General features: G+C 36.1%; 1 protein-coding gene across 2 annotated transcripts in view; it reads left to right on the top strand.

The window, feature by feature from the left end:
• LOC150105223 (uncharacterized) overlaps window positions 1–21,346 on the top strand; it is a 281,122-nt gene that overhangs the window by 107,340 nt on the left and 152,436 nt on the right. For both annotated transcript variants that reach the window (XM_090395542.1, XM_090395543.1), the window contains exons 5-6: window positions 2,158–2,223; window positions 2,330–2,471. In XM_090395542.1, coding sequence (XP_090251668.1) covers window positions 2,158–2,223; window positions 2,330–2,471 — 208 coding nt within the window. The remainder of the gene's footprint in view (window positions 1–2,157; window positions 2,224–2,329; window positions 2,472–21,346) is intronic.

Here is a 21,346-nt window from a genome sequence, read left to right as displayed (position 1 = left end):
ATGGATAGGAGGGTGGTTGAAGGAGAGATACCAGAGAGTGGTTTATTCAGGAGTGGAGTCTAAAAGACGGCTTGTGACTAGTGGAGTGCCACAGGGCTCTGTTCTTGGACCACTGCTTTTCAATTTATTCATCAATGATATAGGAAAGGATTTGAGAGGAAGCGTTCACTTGTTTGCTGATGATGCAAAGTTGGGTAGAGCAATTATGAGTGCACAGGATGATTTAGATAGTTTGGAGGACTGGACTAGGAAAGATGGATGTCAATTTAATGTGCCAAAGTGTAAGGTTATGCACTTTGGGGTGAAAAGAATAGCAGCAGTATATCGCATTGGTGGAACTGTACTCCAGGAGATTGATGAGGCCAGGGATTTGGGAGTGTTGGTGGATAGGGAATTGAAGTTTAGGGGGCACATTGCAAAAGTGACTAAAACAGCTCACCAAATCACTTGGCTTCTGAAAAATACTTTAACATGCAGAGACAAACAAGTTGTTGTTCCTCTGTATCGAGCCCTGATAAGACCCCATCTGGACTACTGTACCCAGTTATGGGCACCAGGGTTTCTTTGTGATGGGGAGGAAGTGGAGAGGATCCAGAGACGAGTGACCAAGATGATAGCAGGTCTGTGGAATGAACCTTATGAGAATAGGTTGAAGATTTGTGGGTTGCAGAAATTGGTCGATAGGTGAAGGAGGGTGATATGATTGAGACATTCAAATTACTGAAGGGTTTCTATAAGATTGATCCAGAAGATATTTTTGAGAATAGGACTGGTGGTGGTGGGAGGACTAGGGGCCATACATGGAACCCCGGCAAGAATGTGGTTAGCAGGGGTGTTAGAGCTGGCTTTTTTATTTGGAGAGTGGTGAATGAGTGGAATAAGCTTCCAGAGTCTGTTGTAGGTGCTACGACCGTGAATGAGTTCAAGGCAAGGTATGATAGATACTGTGTGAATGTTGAATAGTTGTTCTTGACATGATGTTAGGGCCTCCCTCGATGAGTCTGTCGACTCCTTGGAGTTGCCCGGAACAATAATAATAATAATGCAAAGCACATCTCCTTACGGACATGTATAATGCTATGCATTAAGGGAAGGGTCAATACCCAGACTGGTTTTGGCCCTTCCCTTAATGGTGAGACACCTTTATTGAGTTCTCGTCAGTGGGAGCCAGACCCAGAGGTGGTGATACCAAGGGGGAAGCAATGGAGAAGTCATCTTTACCTATATGAGTTGCCAAAAGGTGTCTCACCTTATTTTTAAATTACTCTGGATTTAGAGAAAGGTACATGTCGTATCACACCACCACCACCTGTCCCAAAAACAATGCATCATCAAAACGTTTAAAGGCCATTACAGTATCAAGTGATGATAACAAAAAAGAAAGATAACGTCTTAAAGACATTCTCTTAAAAAATGAATATAATCTGACAACTATCAGTAGCATCTTAAATAGTCCATCGCATATTCCAGAGTATATACAACAACGAGACAATTACAAAGGTGCTGTTTCTTTACCTTGCATTAAAAATGTTATAGATAAAATAGTAAAAGTTTTAAAACAATACAACTTAAAAGTTGCCTTTCAACTACAAAAAATATCCAAGAAAAATGAATGGCATTATACATGTCTGCAAGGAGATGTGCTTTGCATTATGGGAGATACTGAGACAAGGAGTGATTAAAACTTGGTGCACCTTTACCACGAGTTGCCTCACTCCTGAAGATACTTGAGGTGCAATTTGGATAAAGGATTAAACTAAATTTATTATAGTCTAACCAAGTGGGGAAAGAAACTTCCAGTTGTCATCTAGTATAATTGTGGTTTTGATATCCAAGGCATTTTTTTGACAGTGTTCCATGAAAAACTTAGCAGAGTGAGATGCCATTATGAACCCCCCCCCCTCTAGAGCTAGAGGGGATCCCATAGTAGTGCATTCAATCTTTTCGTAGGTTTTATCATGCTAGATGAAATTAGAGTACATTATAAAAATTAATAAGGCAAGATATCAAATAATAGAAAGGCAGATAATAAGTGACTTACACTGTGATTTAAGATGCTTTGAATATAAATTCAGTTGAAATCTGATATTTTTAATTAGTAGATCCTTCACCAATTTTTAATTCCTCAGTTTGATTTTATGTTTTGTTCCTTTTTAGTATATATTACCTGCTATTGTCCATATTAATAACCAGCCACCTTTGGCAAAAGGAGATGGACCAATTGTAAGTTTACTTCTTTTCTAAACCTCATGTTTATTAAATATGGAACAAGTTATTCTGATTGAAATGCTGTTGATAGCAATCAAGATTTTCCTTTTGAATAAACCAGGTATTGGTGCTGGCACCAACTCGTGAGCTTGCCCAGCAGATTCAACAAGTTGCTTCTGATTTTGGACGTACATCATATATTCGCCATACATGTGTATTTGGTGGAGCACCTAAAGGGAGTCAGGTGCGAGACCTCGAAAGAGGTGAGTCTGAACCCATTTTCATCTCATAAAAAACATTAACAACTTTTATATAAAACATTTATTGAAGAACCAAATAGTGAAATAGATGTATGAGGGATAACACAAAGGTATTTGTAGCTGCCAATATCAAAATCTTCAAAGCAGTATTTTTCTTTCATTTTATCATAGATATTAGTGTTTGAATTTTAGTAGTATGTTTTGGGGTGAAAATAAGGTGGAACAAGACTGGCAATGCCTATTTGAACAAATTAAATTGACTTCTCCTCGTGCATTTTCAGGATATACAGGACCAGCAAAATGGGGTGGGGAGTCTTTTATTGTTCATCATTTTTGATGTATACCTTCCTTGTCTTTGAAACCAAAGACAAAGAACTGGATAGCAGTTTTCAGTGAATTCTTTCAAGGGAACAAAAGTAGTCTGAAAGTGTGAGAAATAAGAGGTAGACACTTTTGTTTTTTTAACCACATCATTTCTCAAGTTCTTTCCTACAGCTTTTTTGCAACAATCTTTCTAATTACTAAAAATATAATTCACATGATATTCATAAGCAATGAATGTTATTCAGAAAAATTAATGTACTATTGCTTTAAATGTGTAATGCAGATATGACAAAATTATTATATTATCGCTAACACTGACTAATAGGTGGCAGATTGCCAGCCTGGCTGGCTGAGTGATTAGCGTATCCGCTCTCCAGCCAAAAGGCTGCGGGTTCGAATCCCACCGTGGGCATGGATGTTTGTGATTGTCTGTGGAAATACTAGTGGTAATGGTCGGCAGTAGATGGCGTTGGTGTAGTTGCAGTCAGTTGGTGGATTGAGTGGTGGAGACAGAGCTGTAGAGCAGGTGCCCTACCTCAATGAGTCTTTGGACTATCTGGAGATGTCGCATAATAATAAAACAAGAGATGAGACTTTTAGGTAGGAAATTAATTTTATCATCTGATGTGAGACTACTGTCTCACTTATTGGAAGCCTGAAGGCACTTGAAAAAGTTCTATGTTTGATTTCTAGAGCAGAGTTCTGGACTGTAAAAATAAATAAATAAAAATAAAAATATCTGTGTGTGTGTGTGGGGGGGGGGTGTATATTCAGCATAAGCAGTGCACACCTATGGAATAGCAATATCATCATCATCAAATTCCTGACATGTATCCTCAAGGAGTGTACAGAATATGATAATACTACATGAAAAATTTTCATCATTACTAAATTTTTATCTACAATTTTCCTCCAAATCAATCTGTTACCTGTCAAGACTCAAACATTATCAGATCTTATATTTCTATCTTCTAAGGCACTTTTTACCTTATCAATCCACCTATATCTTAGTCTTCCTCTGGGTCGTTTTCCTGCCAACTTGGCAGAGAACTTGTTTTGCTAATCTTTCCTCTCCCATGTTTAAGTGACAACACCACCTGAGATTAGTTCTAGTAACACATTCCTGGATGCTAATAATGTCAAGTTCTTTCCTGATATCCTCATTTTTAATATGATATTGCCATTGATGATATCTGTTCATTTCCCTAATCTTTTTCAGGAGTTATATCTGCAGTCTTTGGTCAAGATCCATTTTTGGTTTGAACACTGTCTTGTATACAGTTAATTTAGAGTTTTGACTAATTTCTCACTTATTCCATATAAATTTATTCAGTTGACTTCCTACCATACCAGCTTTGTTAATTCTATTGTTTATTTCCATATTTAATTTGCCATCTTATATAAAAATCATGTCTAAGTAGCTGACACGTTTTACTTATTCTATAGGTTCTCTGTTCACAGTGCAGTTGATATTTTCAATGCATGTGCCTATTTTCTTTGTCTTGCTATTGCTGACCTTCATATCATATCTATTACAACAGTAATTCAATTTAGTCAAGGAATCTTGTAGACTTGTAGCAGATTTATTTAGAAGTATAACATCATCTGCATAAAGCAAAGAGCTGACATTAACATCTCCAATTTTGATATCAGGTTCAATACAACTTTCCTTCATAATGTGATCCATATAGATAATGATTAACGGAGAGGATAATGTACATCCTTGTCTGTCACCAGATTTCTGTACCACCTTCCTGTACTTATTTCAATTCTGACAGCTGACTTAAAACTCAAATAAAGACAAAGTACTACCTGATATAATTTCCCACTGATGCCATGCGACTACAGAATTTTGATCAGCTTCTCTCTTGGCATCTTGTCATATGCCTTTTCCAGATCTACAAAACTTAAATACAGATTTTTTATTATATTCCCATGATTTCTCAACAATTTGTTGTAAAGTGAAAATGTGATCCTGACAGCCTCTATTTGGCCTGAATCCAGCTTGTTCTTCATCAAGCTTTTCTTTCACAATCCTTCTCAACTGTTTCTCGATTATACTTGCATAAATCTTAACAGGAACACTCGGAGGGAAATATCTTTATAATTCTCACATTCGGTGTTATTTCTAGTTTTATATATGGGTACTATGTGAGCCCTGCTCCAACCATCTGGAATTTGTCCAGGCCTTCTGAACTATGCGGTGCAGCCACTGTAGAACTTTTATAACTCCATTCTTTTATTCTACCACTGTGCTGTCACTGCTTGTTTAATTTAGCAGTTTTTCAGAGTAATTACTCCATACATCAAGGATATCTTTTTCTCTAGTTTTCACATCACCTTTATCATCTCTAATTCCTTTCACAACACACTCTCCTCCATTTCTGAGATTTTTCAACAGAATATTTTGCTACCTTCCTGACTTTTGTTTAGCTAGTTTTACACAGTGTTTAGCTTTCTTACATTTGTCTCTGTATTCTCTAAGAGCACATGCTGACTTACGAGGGTGTCTGAAATGTTCTCAGCCTCAACCATAGGTGGCAACACTATCGGTACGATTTTTTTTTCTTTTTTTTTTTCCTTCTTCTAAGTTGATAGAAATAACATTAGCATCCATGTGAAATTGCAAGTCATTCTATCAAGTAGTTTGTTTTATACAGCTGTCTGAAGCAAAAGCGTTGTCTGTATCCCTTGAAATGAATAAAATTGTGTATCATGCAGTTATAAAATTCTTTGTTAAAGAAGATTTAAACACCAAAATAAATTCTTTCGAAGTTCATAAAAGTTTGAGCAGTCTTCTCTTTTCTTTCGTTTTCGACAATTAAGAAACAGGCTTCCAAATTTAAACTTGGAAGCCTGTTTCTTCTTTTCCTTGATTTTAAACTTGGAAGCCTTCTTTTCCTTGATTGTCATTGCCTGAATATAACATTTTGTATTTATTGCTCAGAAAGATCTCACCAGTTTTTGTCTTTTTTTGTTTCAGTCACCTCTATTATGTCAATCTGGTACTTATCTAATTCCTCAGCTAGCTCCATTTCTTTGCCATTCAGGCTTCTTATATTGATAGTACCGATCTTTAACTCTGGTGGTGTTGAGTTGGGGTGTGTTTTCAGATTTGTTCCAGTAGCTGACTTTTCACTGTTCACCCTGGTTCCCTGGCAAAAACAACAGAGGCCTTGTTTAACCGGGCGACACCCCAGCCAGCATGAAATTTTGTCATGTTGTACCATCATTTTTTAATTTTGCTTTATCCAATAAGAATACAATTTGGTCGGCTTAATCCCAAATTGCCAGCCCATCGTTGTTCATTCAGTATCCAAGTAGATACCCAACAGGGTGCACCAGGAGAAGGTGAGGATTGGACATTAGGTCAGAAGCCCTGATCAGTTCTCTGCATTCCTTTAAAGGCTATGTGGAGGTCTCCTCTCAGTTATACAGGTTTCACCCTTAAGCACCCCCCAAATGATGAACATGTATGTAAAATAAATCTGTTACTACAAACAAAAAAAGAAACAAAAATATATATATCAACCTTAAATGCATCTGTATTTAAGTTTTGTCGATCTGGAAAAGTCATATGACAAGGTTCCAAGAGAGAAGCTATTCATATGCTACAGTTATGTGGTGTCAATGGGAAATTATATCAAGCAATACTTTGTCTTTATTTGAGTTGTAAGTCAGCAGTTAGCATAGAAGGAAGTACAGGAAGATGGTTTATTGGTAAATCTGGTGTGAGACAAGGATGTACATTATCTCCTCTGTTATTCATTATCTATATGGATCACATTATGAAAGAAAGTGATATTAAACATGGTATCAGAATTGGAAATGTTAATGTCAGCTCTTTGCTTTATGCAGATGATGTTGTACTTCAAATAAATCCGCTACAAGTCTGCAAGATTCCCTGACTAAATTGAATAACTGTTGTAATAGATATGGTATGAAGGTCATCATTAAAAAGGCAAAGACAATGAAAATAGGCAGAAACATTGAAAATATATTAACTGCATTGTGAATGGAGAACTTATAGAACAAGTAAAACATTTCAGCTACTTGGGCACGATTTTTAGTGAAGATGGTAAATTAAATATGGAAATAGACAACAGAATCAACAAAGATGGTATGGTAGGAAGTCAATTGAATAAATTCATATGGAATATGACAGAAATTAGTCGGAACACTAAATTAACTGTATACATGACAGTGTTCAAACAAGTTTTAACTTATGGATCTGAGAGCTGGGTCAGAAGGAAAACATTTCACCAAAGACTAGAGACCGCAGATATGCGAGCCCTGAGAAAGATTAGAGACATGAACAGATGGCATCAATGGCAATATCATTTTAAAAACGAGGATATTAGGAAAGAACGTAACATTGTCAGCATCCAGGAATGCGTTAGCAGAGCTAATCTCAGGTTGATATGGTCACTTGAATAGAATGGGCGAGGAAAAATTAGCAAAACAAGTGTTCTCTGCCAGGTTGGCTGGAAAACGACCCAGACGAAGAACAAGATATAGGTGGATTGATACGGTACAAAGTGCCTTAGACGATAGAAATATAAGATCTGATAATGTTGGAATGTTGACAAGTAACAGACTGATTTGGAGGAAAATTGTAGATAGGACGTTAGTAATGATGTAAATTTTTCATGTAGTGCTATCATATCCTGTTCACCCCTTGAGGGTACATGTCAGTAATTTGATTGTGGTGATGATGTATGTATCAACCCTAAATGCTTAAAAGAAACAGAAGGGAAAAAAGAGATAGTAGGTGAATGGAAAAATCTGCATATAGCAGCAAGAAAAGTGTAGGGAAAAAAAAAGGAAACAAATTACAAGTACTTGGAATATGGAATGATGAAATCAAGAATATAATTGAAAGGGGAAAAAAAACTGTATGCATTTAACTGGGAGATGAAATGGAATATAAGAGGGAAAGAGCAGTAGCAGAGAGACAAGAAAACTTTACAGAAAAAAGTTGGGATAATTGCATTAGTTAATTAGAAAAAAATATACATAAACTGTAATCCAAATCTATAAAGAAATATAAATTTTTACAGAAATAAACAAGAGAAACAATAAATATTGGAACGATAGATGTGGATAGATTATTATTATAAACTCTTGTAAGGAAATAAATAAATAAATCAGAATGGTTATTTAAGACATTTTAGAAAATAAATGTAACTGATATATCTCTTCTTCTTGAGTATTCTGTAATTGAGCAGGTTCGTCTCTTAGTAGCAAAAACTTTCCTTCTACTCTCTTCTGTTCTGAGCCTTCTCTTTCAAGGTTGTGTACCTGTCTTCATTCAGCATGTCACCTAGCATTGTTTTCCTTACTCTTCCTCTTGGTCTTTTTCCGTCTTTTTTCCTTCGATGGCATCTCTGATGATTCCATTCGCTCTCAGATGTCTGATGCAGTTTCCCTTTATTCTTTTTATCCTCCTTAACAAACTTCTTTCTTCTTCTACTCTTTTTAAGACCTCTTCATTAGTTATTTTATCTGTTCATTTAATTTTTTCCATCCTTCTCAACTCAAAATCCACATCCCAAAGCTTTCCAAAATCTTAATTTCTTCTTTCTTCAATGTCCAAGTTTCAGCTGCATAGAGGGCAACACTCCACACAACATTGTATTAGTCTTTTCTTTAGGTTTCTATCCATTTTACTTTGAATAAATTCCATTTTCTATTAAAGGTATCTCTTCCCATCGCTATTCTTGCTTTTATGTCACTCTTACATCTTCCATCACTGCTAATCACACTTCCTAGATATTTAAATGTCTTTACTTGATTCAGTTTTTCCCCATTTATTCTGATATCCATATTTGCCTCTTTCCTTGCTATTTTCATTACCTTTGTTTTTCTTATGTTAATTTTCATTCCATAATTTATATAATTTATTCCATAAATAATCTGTTCAACAGATGTTGTAGTCCTGTTTCAGTATTTGATAATATTGCCTTGTCATCTACATATCTTATTGCAAATATTTGTCTACCTCCAATCTTTATTCCTTCTTCCGAATACTCCAGTGCTTCTTTTAACATTGCTTTGGAATACACTAGTACACACTGTTAAACAAAATTGGTAACAGAGAACAGCCTTGTCTTACTCCTCGTCCAATGATACCTGGTTCTGTTGTACCATATATGTCTCTCACCATGGCAGTTTGTCCCATATAATATAGTGAAATAATTAGCCTTCTGTCTTTCCAATCTATACCAATCTTTTCCATTACTTCCACCATCTCTTCCCATTTTACAAAGTCAAAAGCTTTTTCAAAATCTTCTTCTTCTTCTCCCATAGTCCTAAATGAACAATTGGGTCATTCATGGCTGGTAGGTGATACTCTTTGCTAGCCTCCTCCAGTTGTCTCGGTCTCTTGTTCTTGATGTCAGTTGAGAAAGGGAGGAATTTGTCCATTTTTTGATGTTATCAGTCCATTTTAATCGAGGTCGGCCCCTAACCCTTGATTTCGGAACAATTCCTTCTAGGGTTTGCTTTGGAATGCCATTAGCCCTCTCCACACGTCCGAACCATTTCATCTGTCTTCTTCTGATGACTGTCAGAATATTTTCCCTTTTCTTCCATTCTATTGAGTCAATCAGTTTTCGGACTTTTTCATTGGTTTCATGAGCGGTATAGGGAATTCTCAAAACTCTTCTGTAAGTTTTCATTTCGAAAGACAGGAGTCTCCTCTCATCTTCCTTCAATGAAGTCCAGGCCTCACAACCATACAAAAGGACAGAATTCAAAATCTACCTAGCAGATATTAACTTCTTTATTCACTTCTAGACTTCTTTCACTTACTATTCTTAACAGTCCAATCACATCTCTTGTTCCCCTACCCTTCCTGAAACCAAACTGATCTTCTCCAAGAAATTCTTCCACCTTAGATGCAATTCTTCATGTTAAGATTCTCATAAGTATTTTTGATGTATGGGAAATGAAGCTTGCTGTTCTAAAATCCTTGCAGTTCACTGCATTGCGTTTCTTTGGTATAGGTATAAATATTAAGGTCATAAAATCTTTTGGTAATTCTCCTTTGTTATAAATTAAATTTATTTTGGTTATTTCTTCAGTTCCTTTCTTCTGAAGTTGTTTCAGGAATTCTGCTGCAGATATTTCATCTATTCTGCCTTTCCACATTTTAGTTCTTTAATGGCCATTTCTACTTCTGTTTTCAAAATCTCTTGGCCTAGATTATCTTCATTTACCTTCTTTTTATCTTCTAATGGCAACTCATTTGGTCTATTTTCCTTGTCATATAGATCTTCAGTATATTCCTTCCATCTCATTAGGATTTTATCTTCTTCAGTTATGATTTCTCCATTCTTATCTTCTATGCCTCTAGCTCGAATTCCATTTCTCTTGTGATTTATGCTTCTTGCTTTTTCATACAAATGATCATACCTTCCCACTCTCTCATAATTTTCCATTTCTTCACATTGGTTTTTAAGCTAGTCTTCTCTACTTCTTTCTGCTTCCCTTCTCAATTTGTCATTCAGAGTTCTATATTGTATTTTTCCATTTTCTTCCATTAGAGAAATCATCTCATTAGTTATCCAAGGTTTTTTTATTCTTTTAGCTCTTATATATCCAATTTCTTCTTCTGCAATCTTCTTTATTTTCTCTTTAACTTGTTCCCATTTCTTTTCTGGATCTTCAGTTTTGACAAAACTTGTTTCCTCTAATTTATTTCCAAATTCCTTTGTATTTTTTAATTTCTCTAAGTTCCATTTTCTCCTTTTCATAACTTCTTTTATTTTATAATAAATTTAGTTTAATCCTTTATCCAAGTGTGAGCAAACAAAGTTTGCACCTGAAAATATCTTCAGGACTGAGGTAAGGTAGTACACCCCGGGCGACTTGTAGCAAAGGTGTACCAAGCTAACACCACTCCTATCTCAGTATCTCCCATAATGCAAAACACATCTCTTTGCAGATATAATGTTATGCATTAAGGGAAGGGCCACTACCCAGACCGGTTTCGACATTTATTGAGGTCTCGTCAGTGGGAGCCAGGCCCAGGTGTGGAGGTAGCTTGGTCTACCTTTGCTACGAGTTGCCTCAGGGTGTACTACCTTACCTCAGTCCTGAAGATATTTTCAAGCACAAACTTTGTTTGCTCACACTTGGATAAAGGATTAAACTAAATTTATTATAGTCTAACCAAGTGAAAAATAAACTTTGAGCTTCTTTTATTTTCTTTAGTTTCATGTTTATTTCTATGAATAGTAGGTTGTGGGCAGAGTAAATATCAGCTCCAGGAAATGTGCATGCATTTTTTTCTCTATTCTTGTATCTTTGCTTTACATATAATGTAATCAATTTGATACCTTTCTATATCTCCTGGTTTTTTCCATGTGTATAGTCTTCTCTTGGATTTTTTAAACCAAGTACTCGTAATTATTAGCTTATTTTCTTTACAGAATTCCACTAACCTTTACCCTCTCTCATTTCTATTACCTAGTCCATATCTTCTTACTACATTTCCATCCTTTTTTTCTCCCACAACTCCATTCCGGTCTCCCATTATAATCATATAGTCTTTTCTTTTTTCTTCCTTAATTAGTTCTTGTAATTATTCATACATTTCCTCTATTTCCTTATCTGAATGGTCACTTGTTGTCATATATACCTGCATTATTGTTAGGTCCACAGGTTCAGCCTTCAATTTAACTACCATAATCTTGTCATTCAGACATTTTATGCTAATGATGCTCTTTGCTGTTCTTTTATTAAAAACAAGTGCAACTCCTTTTTCCTTTTTATCTCCACCTGAGTAAATTAAGGGAAGGGCCACTACCCAGACCGGTTTCGACATTTATTGAGGTCAGGAAATAAGGACGCTTCAAGGGCTGATGTTCCTCCTGATAAAACTTCTAAAAGTGACTTCATCACTATAAAAATCACTTATTCCTTCCCATCTTATCTTCCCAAATTGATATCATAGGGATCTGACTTCACAGATCAAACAAGAAATGGGCTTTGTCCATTTCTTGTTTGAGATTTTCTAATTTTCCACATCTGTTCATTGTTCTCACATTTCATGTTGCAATTTTTGATTCTCTGACGATCTTTCATTTTCAGTTTGTTTATAGCTTGTTTTAAGTCACTTTTAGAAGTTTTATCAGGAGGAACATCAGCCCTTGAAGCGTCCTTATTTCCTGATATTGTATCCATTCCAATGTGCACCTTCTTTTCTTCTCTGTGCCAAGAGATGCCACCTTGGTTTGCCGGGCTGGTAGCTGCCCCCTTATAAGTTCTATTCATTGCTACTAAAATTTTCTAGGATATTAATGGAGTGGTTTCCTGTTGCCTCCTCTACCACAGTGCTCCAGCAAGTACTAGTAGAGCTACTGCCCTCTACCAGCTAGAGTAGAAGTTGGGAAAAGGAGAGACACCCCTCGGGCCTCGAGTGCTTTAATATCCCCAGGGTCGAAGCAAGCAAGTCAGCCAAGTGAGGCCATATAGGAAAGAATATAGAAGAACTGATATATATCACTGGAAAAATACCCATTCATTTTAACCATGCAATTGTGATTCCCATCTTTAGAAAAGGAAGTGGAATAACTGTGACAACTACAGAAAAATAAGTTTAGAAGAATCAGCCATATTTTAGAAAAAATAATAAATGAAGAACAAATTGGCTTAAGAAAAGGAAAGTCTTGCACAGATCCTATATTCACCCTCAAACCCCTAATTTAGAAAAGAAAATGATTCACTTTAGAAATGCATCTAGCATTCATAGATTATTAAAAAAAAAAATAAAAAATTAATACCACTTTACATGGATGTCCTCCCTGTCTCCAGTGTTATTTAGAATACATATGAATGAAATAATAAAAAAAACTCAAAGAAGGGATCCAAATAGAAAATAAATATCGTGGATTCTTTACTCTTTCCAGATGACCAAATGATATTTATTTAAAGCAACTGAATACAATCTACAAAAGAGCAATATTCAAGTCATCAAGTGATGATAATAAAAGAAACAAGGAAATAACTTACATTAGTAACATTCTTAAAAAATGGTTACAACATCATTTGACATCAACAATCAAATGACTTCAAAGGCATGGATTCTTTACTCTGTATCGAGAACATTAAGATAAAATAGCAAAAGTCCTACAGCAACATAACTTAAAAGTTGCCTTTAGATCTCTACAAAATATCTCCAAGATGTTAGGATTATTTAAATTACCACGTCCGTCTGTGAAAAGACTAGAAGTTCATAAAATCTGTTGCAAATGTTGTGTTTGTTACATTGAACTGATGGGTTGTTCTGGAGAAATTCATCAAAAAAAACAAAAAAACAGGTCAGTGAGGTGGAGAAAAAAAAAAGAGCATATAAATCTGGATTGGCTTTCACACCACCTATGAAAAACCATCAAGTCAATTAGCAAATTACCAAAATACCATACAGAATTAAATACTCATATACACAGATTTAAAGAGGCTAGTGAGATGATACGATGTCTAACCCAGCATAATAACCAATGCTTGATATTAAATCATCTCTGGGCAGCATACATAAAAGATTTGCATGCTGATAAATTAGGATATGAGATAAAATATTTTATATTCTGTGACAATGACTCATATTTATGATATCTGGTTCCTACATTCAACATCTGTTGCATGTTGAATGAATTCTTTAAAAAATGATAATTTATTATTTAGAAATGTATATGTTAGTACCTCTTTATTTTTGTTGAAAAAGTACACAATAATTTTGTACAAAACCAGTCCTTGATTTATTAAATTGTTTTACTTTTTTTACACAGTTTTTTGCCAGTATTAATTCGATAATTACGAATACTACAAGCCACAGGAGTATAAACTCCAAAAATATATGTCAGTCTCTCAAGAAAAAATTAAAACTATTGCATTCAAAGGAAAAATACCATCTGAACTAAAATTGTTGAAACTAAAACGTTAAAATAATTGAGCAACTCAATTTTAATTATTTGGGCTATAAATTAAGTTACAATGAAGATTTAGGCATTTCTAACAAAATTAACCAATTCTCCAAAGTAAATGTCATAATGAACAAAATGGTAGTCACCAAAAAAAAAGCAGACTAAGAATGTATATTTTATCAAAACCAACATTATTATATGGTCATGCAGAATGAACAATGAGAAAGAAATCCTTGAAGCAGAAATGAAATATATAAGAACAACAGGTTATGCAATAAAGAGAAATAGATAAAAAGACAAGAGATACTGGGAAAAACTAAACAAAACACCATTAATAATAAGTAAATAGATACATAACCAAATGAATAGAGCATAGAATTTGCAGGAAGTAGAATGTACAGGTCGAAGAGACAAAAGGCAGACCAATGAAATACTGGCTCAAGACTACGTCGATATGCAAAAATATGACAGGGATTGAATACGTGTAAATAAATAAGCAACCGAGCACATGTTGTAATCTCGCTTCCGCCGCGCCGGCCGGGTGGGAACCACCTACATCCGTTTATTGGTAAACGTGTCATTTTGGTCTACTTGATTGCCCTCCATAACTATTTTCATGACCTTGCTCCATTTTACAGGTCCTATTCATGTTACTGTTCAAACGATTCACTCTTAATTGCGTTGTCATTTAGGATGGAGGTAATCCAAGTTAACCGAATTAAATATTACCTGTACAGTGATCTCTTATTTTTCTATCGACCCTTAACAATGTTATATCGACCCCTGGGGTCGATATTGACCACTTTGACAACCACTGCTTTAAAGGAATGCGTAGAACTGACCAGGGGCTTCTAATCTAATGTCCAATCCTCACCTTCTCGTGGTGCACCCTGTTGGGTATCTATCTGGATACTGAACGAACGAGGATGGGGATTTAGCTGACCAAATTGTATTCTTATTGGCTTAAACCAAAATACAAAATGATGGTATAACATGACAAAATTTCATGCTAGCTGGGGCGTCGCCTGGCTAAACAAGGCCCCGTTGTTTTTGCCAGGGAACCAGGGCGAACAGCAGAAAGTCAGCTACTGGAACAAATCTGAAAACACACCCCAACTCAACATCACCAGAGTTAAAGATCGGTACTATCAACATAAGAAGCCTCAATGGCAAAGAAATGGAGCTAGCTGAGGAATTAAATAAGTACCAGATCGACATAATACGGGTGACTGAAACAAAAAAGACAAAAACTGGTGAGATCTTTCTGAGCAATAAATACAAAATGTTATATTCAGGAAATTCCAATCAAGGAAAAGAAGGAGTAGCCATAGTATTCAACACAAAATGCAAGGCTAATCTTCTTGAATGGCAGGCAGCCTCAAGTAGAGTGATGTGCGCTATCAGAATGGGGAATTGCACAATGAGACTTATTTGTGCCTATGGTCCCACAGAAAGCTCTACTAAGGTAGAAGTGGAGGAATTTTTTGATGCTTTAGAAAAAGCAACTGACACAATGAAAAAGGAAAAGTTGGTCCTTGTTGGGAATCTAAATAGCACAGTAGGAAGTGATTGTCGGATATACAAAAATATTTTGGGAAAATTTGGAGAAAAGAGCAAAGCTAATAATAATGGCAAATATCTGTTGGATTTCTGCTCAGGACATGGACTAGTTATTACTAACACCATGTTCCAACATAAAAATGTGCACAAATTCACATGGAGAAAAGAGGCAAGGAAGAAGAAAAAGTCTCATTGACTATGTTATTGTTGATGGTGATGTTTTCTCTCTGGAGCAGGACACCAGAGTGTACAGAGGATTTGAAATTGGCAGTAATCACTATTTAGTCTTGAGCAGGATAAAATTAAATTTCATATTGAAAAGAATAACATGTAAGAAAGTTTTAAAGCGAGTAAAAGTTGAGCAGCTCTCAGATGTGAACTGTAGACTAAAATACACTAAGATTATTGAAGAAAAAATGAAAGAGTTTGAGAACAGGAATCAAACCTTGGAGATTCAGTGGCAAACCTTGAAGAAACCCTTGATTCAGCCAGAGAGGCATGTGGTGAGGTTATCTGCAAGGATAGAAAAATCAGAACTCTATGGTGGACACAGGAAGTAAAAGAGGCAGTGAAGGAAAAGAAGAAACCATGTAAAAAATTCCTGGCAAATAAGTCAGCTGATTCTCTTAGAGAATACAGAGACAAATGTAAGAAAGCTAAACAGTGTGTAAAACTAGCTAATCACAAGTCATGGGAGGACTTTGGCAAGAACGTAGAGAATAAAAATCATGAAGGTGGCAAAATATTTTGGGGGCTGTTGAAGAAGCTCAGAAATATTATTATTACCCCAAGACCCCATGAAGTCAAAGACTTCTTGGAGGTCCTTTTATCACACACACATCTCATCATACCGTGTCTTAAACACACTCAAACTCCTTGCAGACACCACACTCTCAGGCAAGGCATTCCAATCATTCACAACTCTGCATGAAAAAAACCTCTCACTCCCCTACTCACACTCTCTTTATACAGGTTCCAGGGATGACCTCTAGTTCTCCCCTGATCTCTCGCTATTCTCTGTAGAACTTGTCAACCATTGATCCTATAGCAACCCCTTACCAACTTGTAGGTCTCTATCTCCTCAATCTTTCTTTATACTCGACATTCCAGAGGTCAGAAACTACCTTAGTCAGTTGCCTTTGGACCCTTTCCAACATCTCTTCATCTTTCTGAAAACCCGATGATCAAATTTGGGCACAGTAGTCCATGTGTGGCCTAATCAAAGCCTTATACAATGGAACAAGAATCTCCCTACTTCTACACGTCAGTGTCCTCTGCATCATTCCCAGAAGCCTTTGTGCTGTCTTCACAATTTTGGCAATGTGTCCCCTAAATTTAAGATCCTCATCCACTATCAACCCCAGATCTCTTATTTCCTCTATCTCCAACAATATATTCTCACCAAGCATAAATTCTGCATCTCATCTTTGTTTTCCAAATTTTAAAACCTTACATTTTGCAACATTGAACTTGCATCCCCATTTCCATGCCCAATCACTCAATTTATTCAAGTCTTCTTGTAAGGCCACAACATCTTCACTACTCTTTATGATTCGTCTCTACTTTGCATCATCTGAATATCTCCATCCAAATCTTCTCTAATATCATTAATATACAAGTTAAACAGCAATTGCCCTAAAACAGACCCCTGAGGCACACCACTAGTAACTTTTCTTTTCCTGGATAACTTTTCTTTTCCTGCTACCCCATACACAACTTGTTGATACCTATCAGATTGCCAGTCTCCAATCCAATGCACCAATCTAATATCCAACCCCATCTGCTCTAGTTTGACTGTCAACTTATCATGAGATACTCTATCAAAATCCTTTACGAAATCCAAGTATATTACTGTGTATCCTTCTCCCTCCCTTTACTAAATCCATGCTGTCCATCAAAGATAATACCATTGTTGTCAACCCAACTCTGGATCCTAGTTCTCACAAGCTTCTCCAACAACTTAACCACAACACCTGACACACAGATAGGCCTATAGTTTCATGCTTGAGTTCGATCACCTCCTTTATGAAGTGGCACAATCTTGCTCTCCTTCCACTCCTTAGGAACTTGACCAAGAGCAAGACTCGTATTAAAAAAATATGTCAAGGCAGGTGTCAACTCCCTGGCACATTCCTTCAGAATATGCGGTGATATATTATCAAGTCCCACAGCCTTATTTGCGTCTAGTTTACTCACCTCCCCAAACACCTCTTGCTCACTTACAGTCAGGCTCTCCTCCCCATCATCAACTGCTCGCAATCCCTACATGAAGTCACATTCACAAGATTGAAAGATCTTTATGAACTGCTCATTAAGTATCTCCACCACACATTCTGCAACAGCTGTCTTTATACCATTTTCTCCAATCAATGTCATGCTTCCATAATCGTTCTTTCTTTTGCTGGCTACATATTGAAAGAACTCCCTAGGATTCTTTTTGGCTTTATTAGCTAACTGCTGTTCATACCTCTCTTTAGCTATTCTCACCAACCAAGTCACCCTCCTTGTCTGGTCTTTGTAGACCTCATGAAATTGGTTATTTCCACTTCTCTTATGCTACCTCCACAGTGCCCTTTTTCTCTGTATTGCATGCTTAATCTCTTTATTCATCCATCTCACACCTACCTTATTTAACCTTCTCACCCTTGGAATACATTTAGACATTGCATCTACTAAATAGTTTTTGAAAATCTCCCAAGCTGCATTGATCTCTTTTCCAGCTAACTCCTCATTCCATGCTATACCCTCAAGCTGTCTCCTGAGCTCTCCATAATCCCCCTCCCCTTGTAGTTACACATATACCCTTTTCTCACAGGGGTCCTCGCACTACTGGCAACCACCCAGGTAATCACCTCATGGTCACTCTCACCAATTGGTGGATGATTTGACACCTCATTTATAATTACATCCTCTGATGAGATGACCAAATCCAAGACCCTTAATCCTTGTGTTACATACTGTCCGAGGTAGTTATCCCTCAAAAACTCAAGAAACTCATTTTCTTTACTTCCAGTTGCTATCTCATCATTCCAGTCTATATTGCTAATTAATATCACCCATAATGATCACCCCTTTTCTTATTTGCTTGGCTAATTTGACTATACATTTCACTATCACCACCATCCACATTGTTGTTGTTGTCTTGTCCTTTGAAGAGTCTTAGATGTTTCCGTGTGCTCTTTGTACTGCTTTGGCTATGTCTGTGATTTTGTTTGTATAGAGCTGTTGTTCAGGATTAGGATCTATTTCTTGCAAGGCTGCTGTAATTGCTGGACAGGTAAAGATGTGAGTGGGTGTCAGTTCAGTATTGGGGCAGTTGTTGCAGTTTCTATATGTTCTCGTATCATCTGTATTGATCTTCATTCCTCTATATTGTCCTGTTCGTAGTCTTGCTATCGTGGTGGAGGTCCTTCTGTCAGCATTAATCTCGGGAATTTGATGTTGTATCACTGATTTCAATGGAATTAGTTTAGCTTTTGCTAGTGCATTGGCATCAGCAAGAGTTATCATATGAGTTTCTTGGTTGAGTTCTCTGGCCTCTTTTGCTAATTTATCAGCTGCTTCGTTGTGATCAATGCCTACATGAGCAGGAATCCATTGTAAAATGCAACTTTTACCTAAACACTTTAGATGATTTAAGAGTTTATGGATGTCTTGTGTGAGCTTGGTATTGCCATTTTTGATTGCCTCCATAGCTGATCTTGAGTCACTGTAAATTATAATTCCTTCAGATTATTGAGATGATAGATTTAAGTAGGCTTCGAGTGCTTTATTTATTGCATAGAGTTCGCTGGTAAAATTGGAAGCGATTCTCCCAGATCCAACTTTTATTGAAAGTTTTTCACCTTTCGGGAGTAGAAGGAGAACACCAGCGCCTCCATTAATCATATTGGTGTCTGATGATCCATCGGTATAACAAATAACCTGTTTGGAGGATGAAAGAAGGTTGATGGTATTTAGGCCTTTTTCTTTAAGCATTTCTTTTGGTTCTTTTTTTGTACAGAGTTTGGTAAGGTTTAGATTTATGGAGGTATTTGAAGGTAAAGGACTGGAAAATAGAGGTTCTTTGTTTATGTGGACATTTAGCTGATCAAGACCTATTTCTTTCCTGATAGTGTCATCATATTGTAAAGTCGATGATCTGTGAAGTCTGCAAATTTGGTTCCAATGTTCATAAGTTTTTAGGGAGATATGATCACTTTGGTAGCTTCTGATATTATTTATGAATTTTATGGTGGCAAATTTTCGTCTGTCCTCCAGCAGGTCAAGCCCACATTCCTGTTGGGCTCTGATGTTGTTAGTGGATGAGACTGCACCAATGATAATCTTGGATGCTTTTGCTTGTATTTTGTGTAGTTTTTTCTTTACCGATGAGGCCGAAGGTGACCAGATAGGTGCTGCATATTCCATTATTGGCCTTATTAGTGTAGTGTAAGTAGTTTTGAGGATCCACATTACCTGGTCTATAACAACATCCCACCAAGTATTTGATTCCATTCACCTCTATCTCACACCATACTGCCTCATAACCACTGGTACTATTTCTGTCTTGCATTTCTACTTTGTATGGACATAACTCTTTCTCTATCATCAATAGCACTCCCCCACCCTTTTTACCCCTTCTATCCTCACGAAACACATCATACCCTTCCATCTCTATTCCTGTTAGGATGTCATCCTCTTCCAACCATGTCTCACTTATTCTGACAATCTTTGGGTGAACAGACGCAATTAGTGCAACCATTTCATCTGCCTTGTTTCTTATACTTCTAGTATTTGTATACAAACACAACAGCTCATTTCTGGATTTACAGCTAGTTCCACTGAGTGCTGTAAAAGGAATTAGAGACGATAAAGGTGACATGAAAACAGGAGAAAAAGATATCCGTGAAGTATGGAGTAATTATTTTGAAAAATTGCTAAATGAAACAAGCAGTGATAGCACAGTGGATTACATCCATACTTGAAGTAGAAAAAGCCATCAAAGGCTTGAAATGTAGAAAGGCAGCAGGAGTAGATGATATTCGCCAAAAATGCTTAAGTATGGTCTTTTATTGGTATAAAAGTCTTACAGTGGCTGCAAGACTTTTATACCAATAAGAAGGCTTGGACAGAGGGACGAATTCCAGATGATTGGAGTAGAGCTCTCATAGTACCCATATTTTCCCTACTGTGTGTTCCTGGTAAGATTTATGCTAGTGTTGGATCCTACTTCTTCTTAATCTGTACTTTAGATCCGACATGTTAGTCACTATGATGTTCTTAAACAAAATTATAAGTTGCTAGTTGATTTCTAATTTAATATAGTGAAAATTTATATTTACACTCTATATCTGAATTAGTTCAAGAATTGAAGAAAAACCAACTCACAACTATCCTCTTTTATATGATGTTATTATATATTAATATATTATATAATTATATATTAATATTAAATATACTGGCCGAGTATATTTAACTTACTTAATTTTCCCGCTTTGGTTCGAATATTTTATGAATGGTGCAGTAAAAGAGATTCAGGCAAAATACAACTTTTCATTAACAAAAACAAACATTTAATTTTAAAATCATAAATTTTACAGTTCACTTCAAATCAGTAATTAAGATATCACAATCACTTCAGCTTCTCCGATAAGTACAATCAAACTCTGACAAGATAAATCTGTTATCTCTATATCACAGTCTTTTCATAGTTCCTTAAGTTCCAAATACAATAAAAATTGCAGTAATACCTCTTCATAAACAGACACTTTTAATTTTACGCTTCTTTTAATTTTCCACGATAGTTACTGTTAACATCAGGGAATTCTAAGATAAAACTCGCACACTTCTCTGAACAGAAATATTAAAGTTGGAATAATCTTACCGTTAATCTTCTTCCTTCATCAACATACACACAAACACTTTTTATAACTGTAAACACTTTTAACAATAAACAGCACTCATTAAAATAAATCTTCTAGCATTAACTGATTATTAATTTACGGGCACAATACATATAATCAGATGTTCTTGTATGAAGCACTACTGATTACTCTTGAATTAGGGCAATACACAATAATTCTT

This window comes from Typopeltis vanoorti, chromosome 7, assembly GCF_054136105.1.
Source record: "Typopeltis vanoorti isolate ZY-2024b chromosome 7, IOZ_Tvanoo_1.0, whole genome shotgun sequence".
Classification (NCBI taxonomy): domain Eukaryota; kingdom Metazoa; phylum Arthropoda; class Arachnida; order Uropygi; family Thelyphonidae; genus Typopeltis; species Typopeltis vanoorti.
This window is presented reverse-complemented; position numbering and strand designations above follow the sequence as displayed.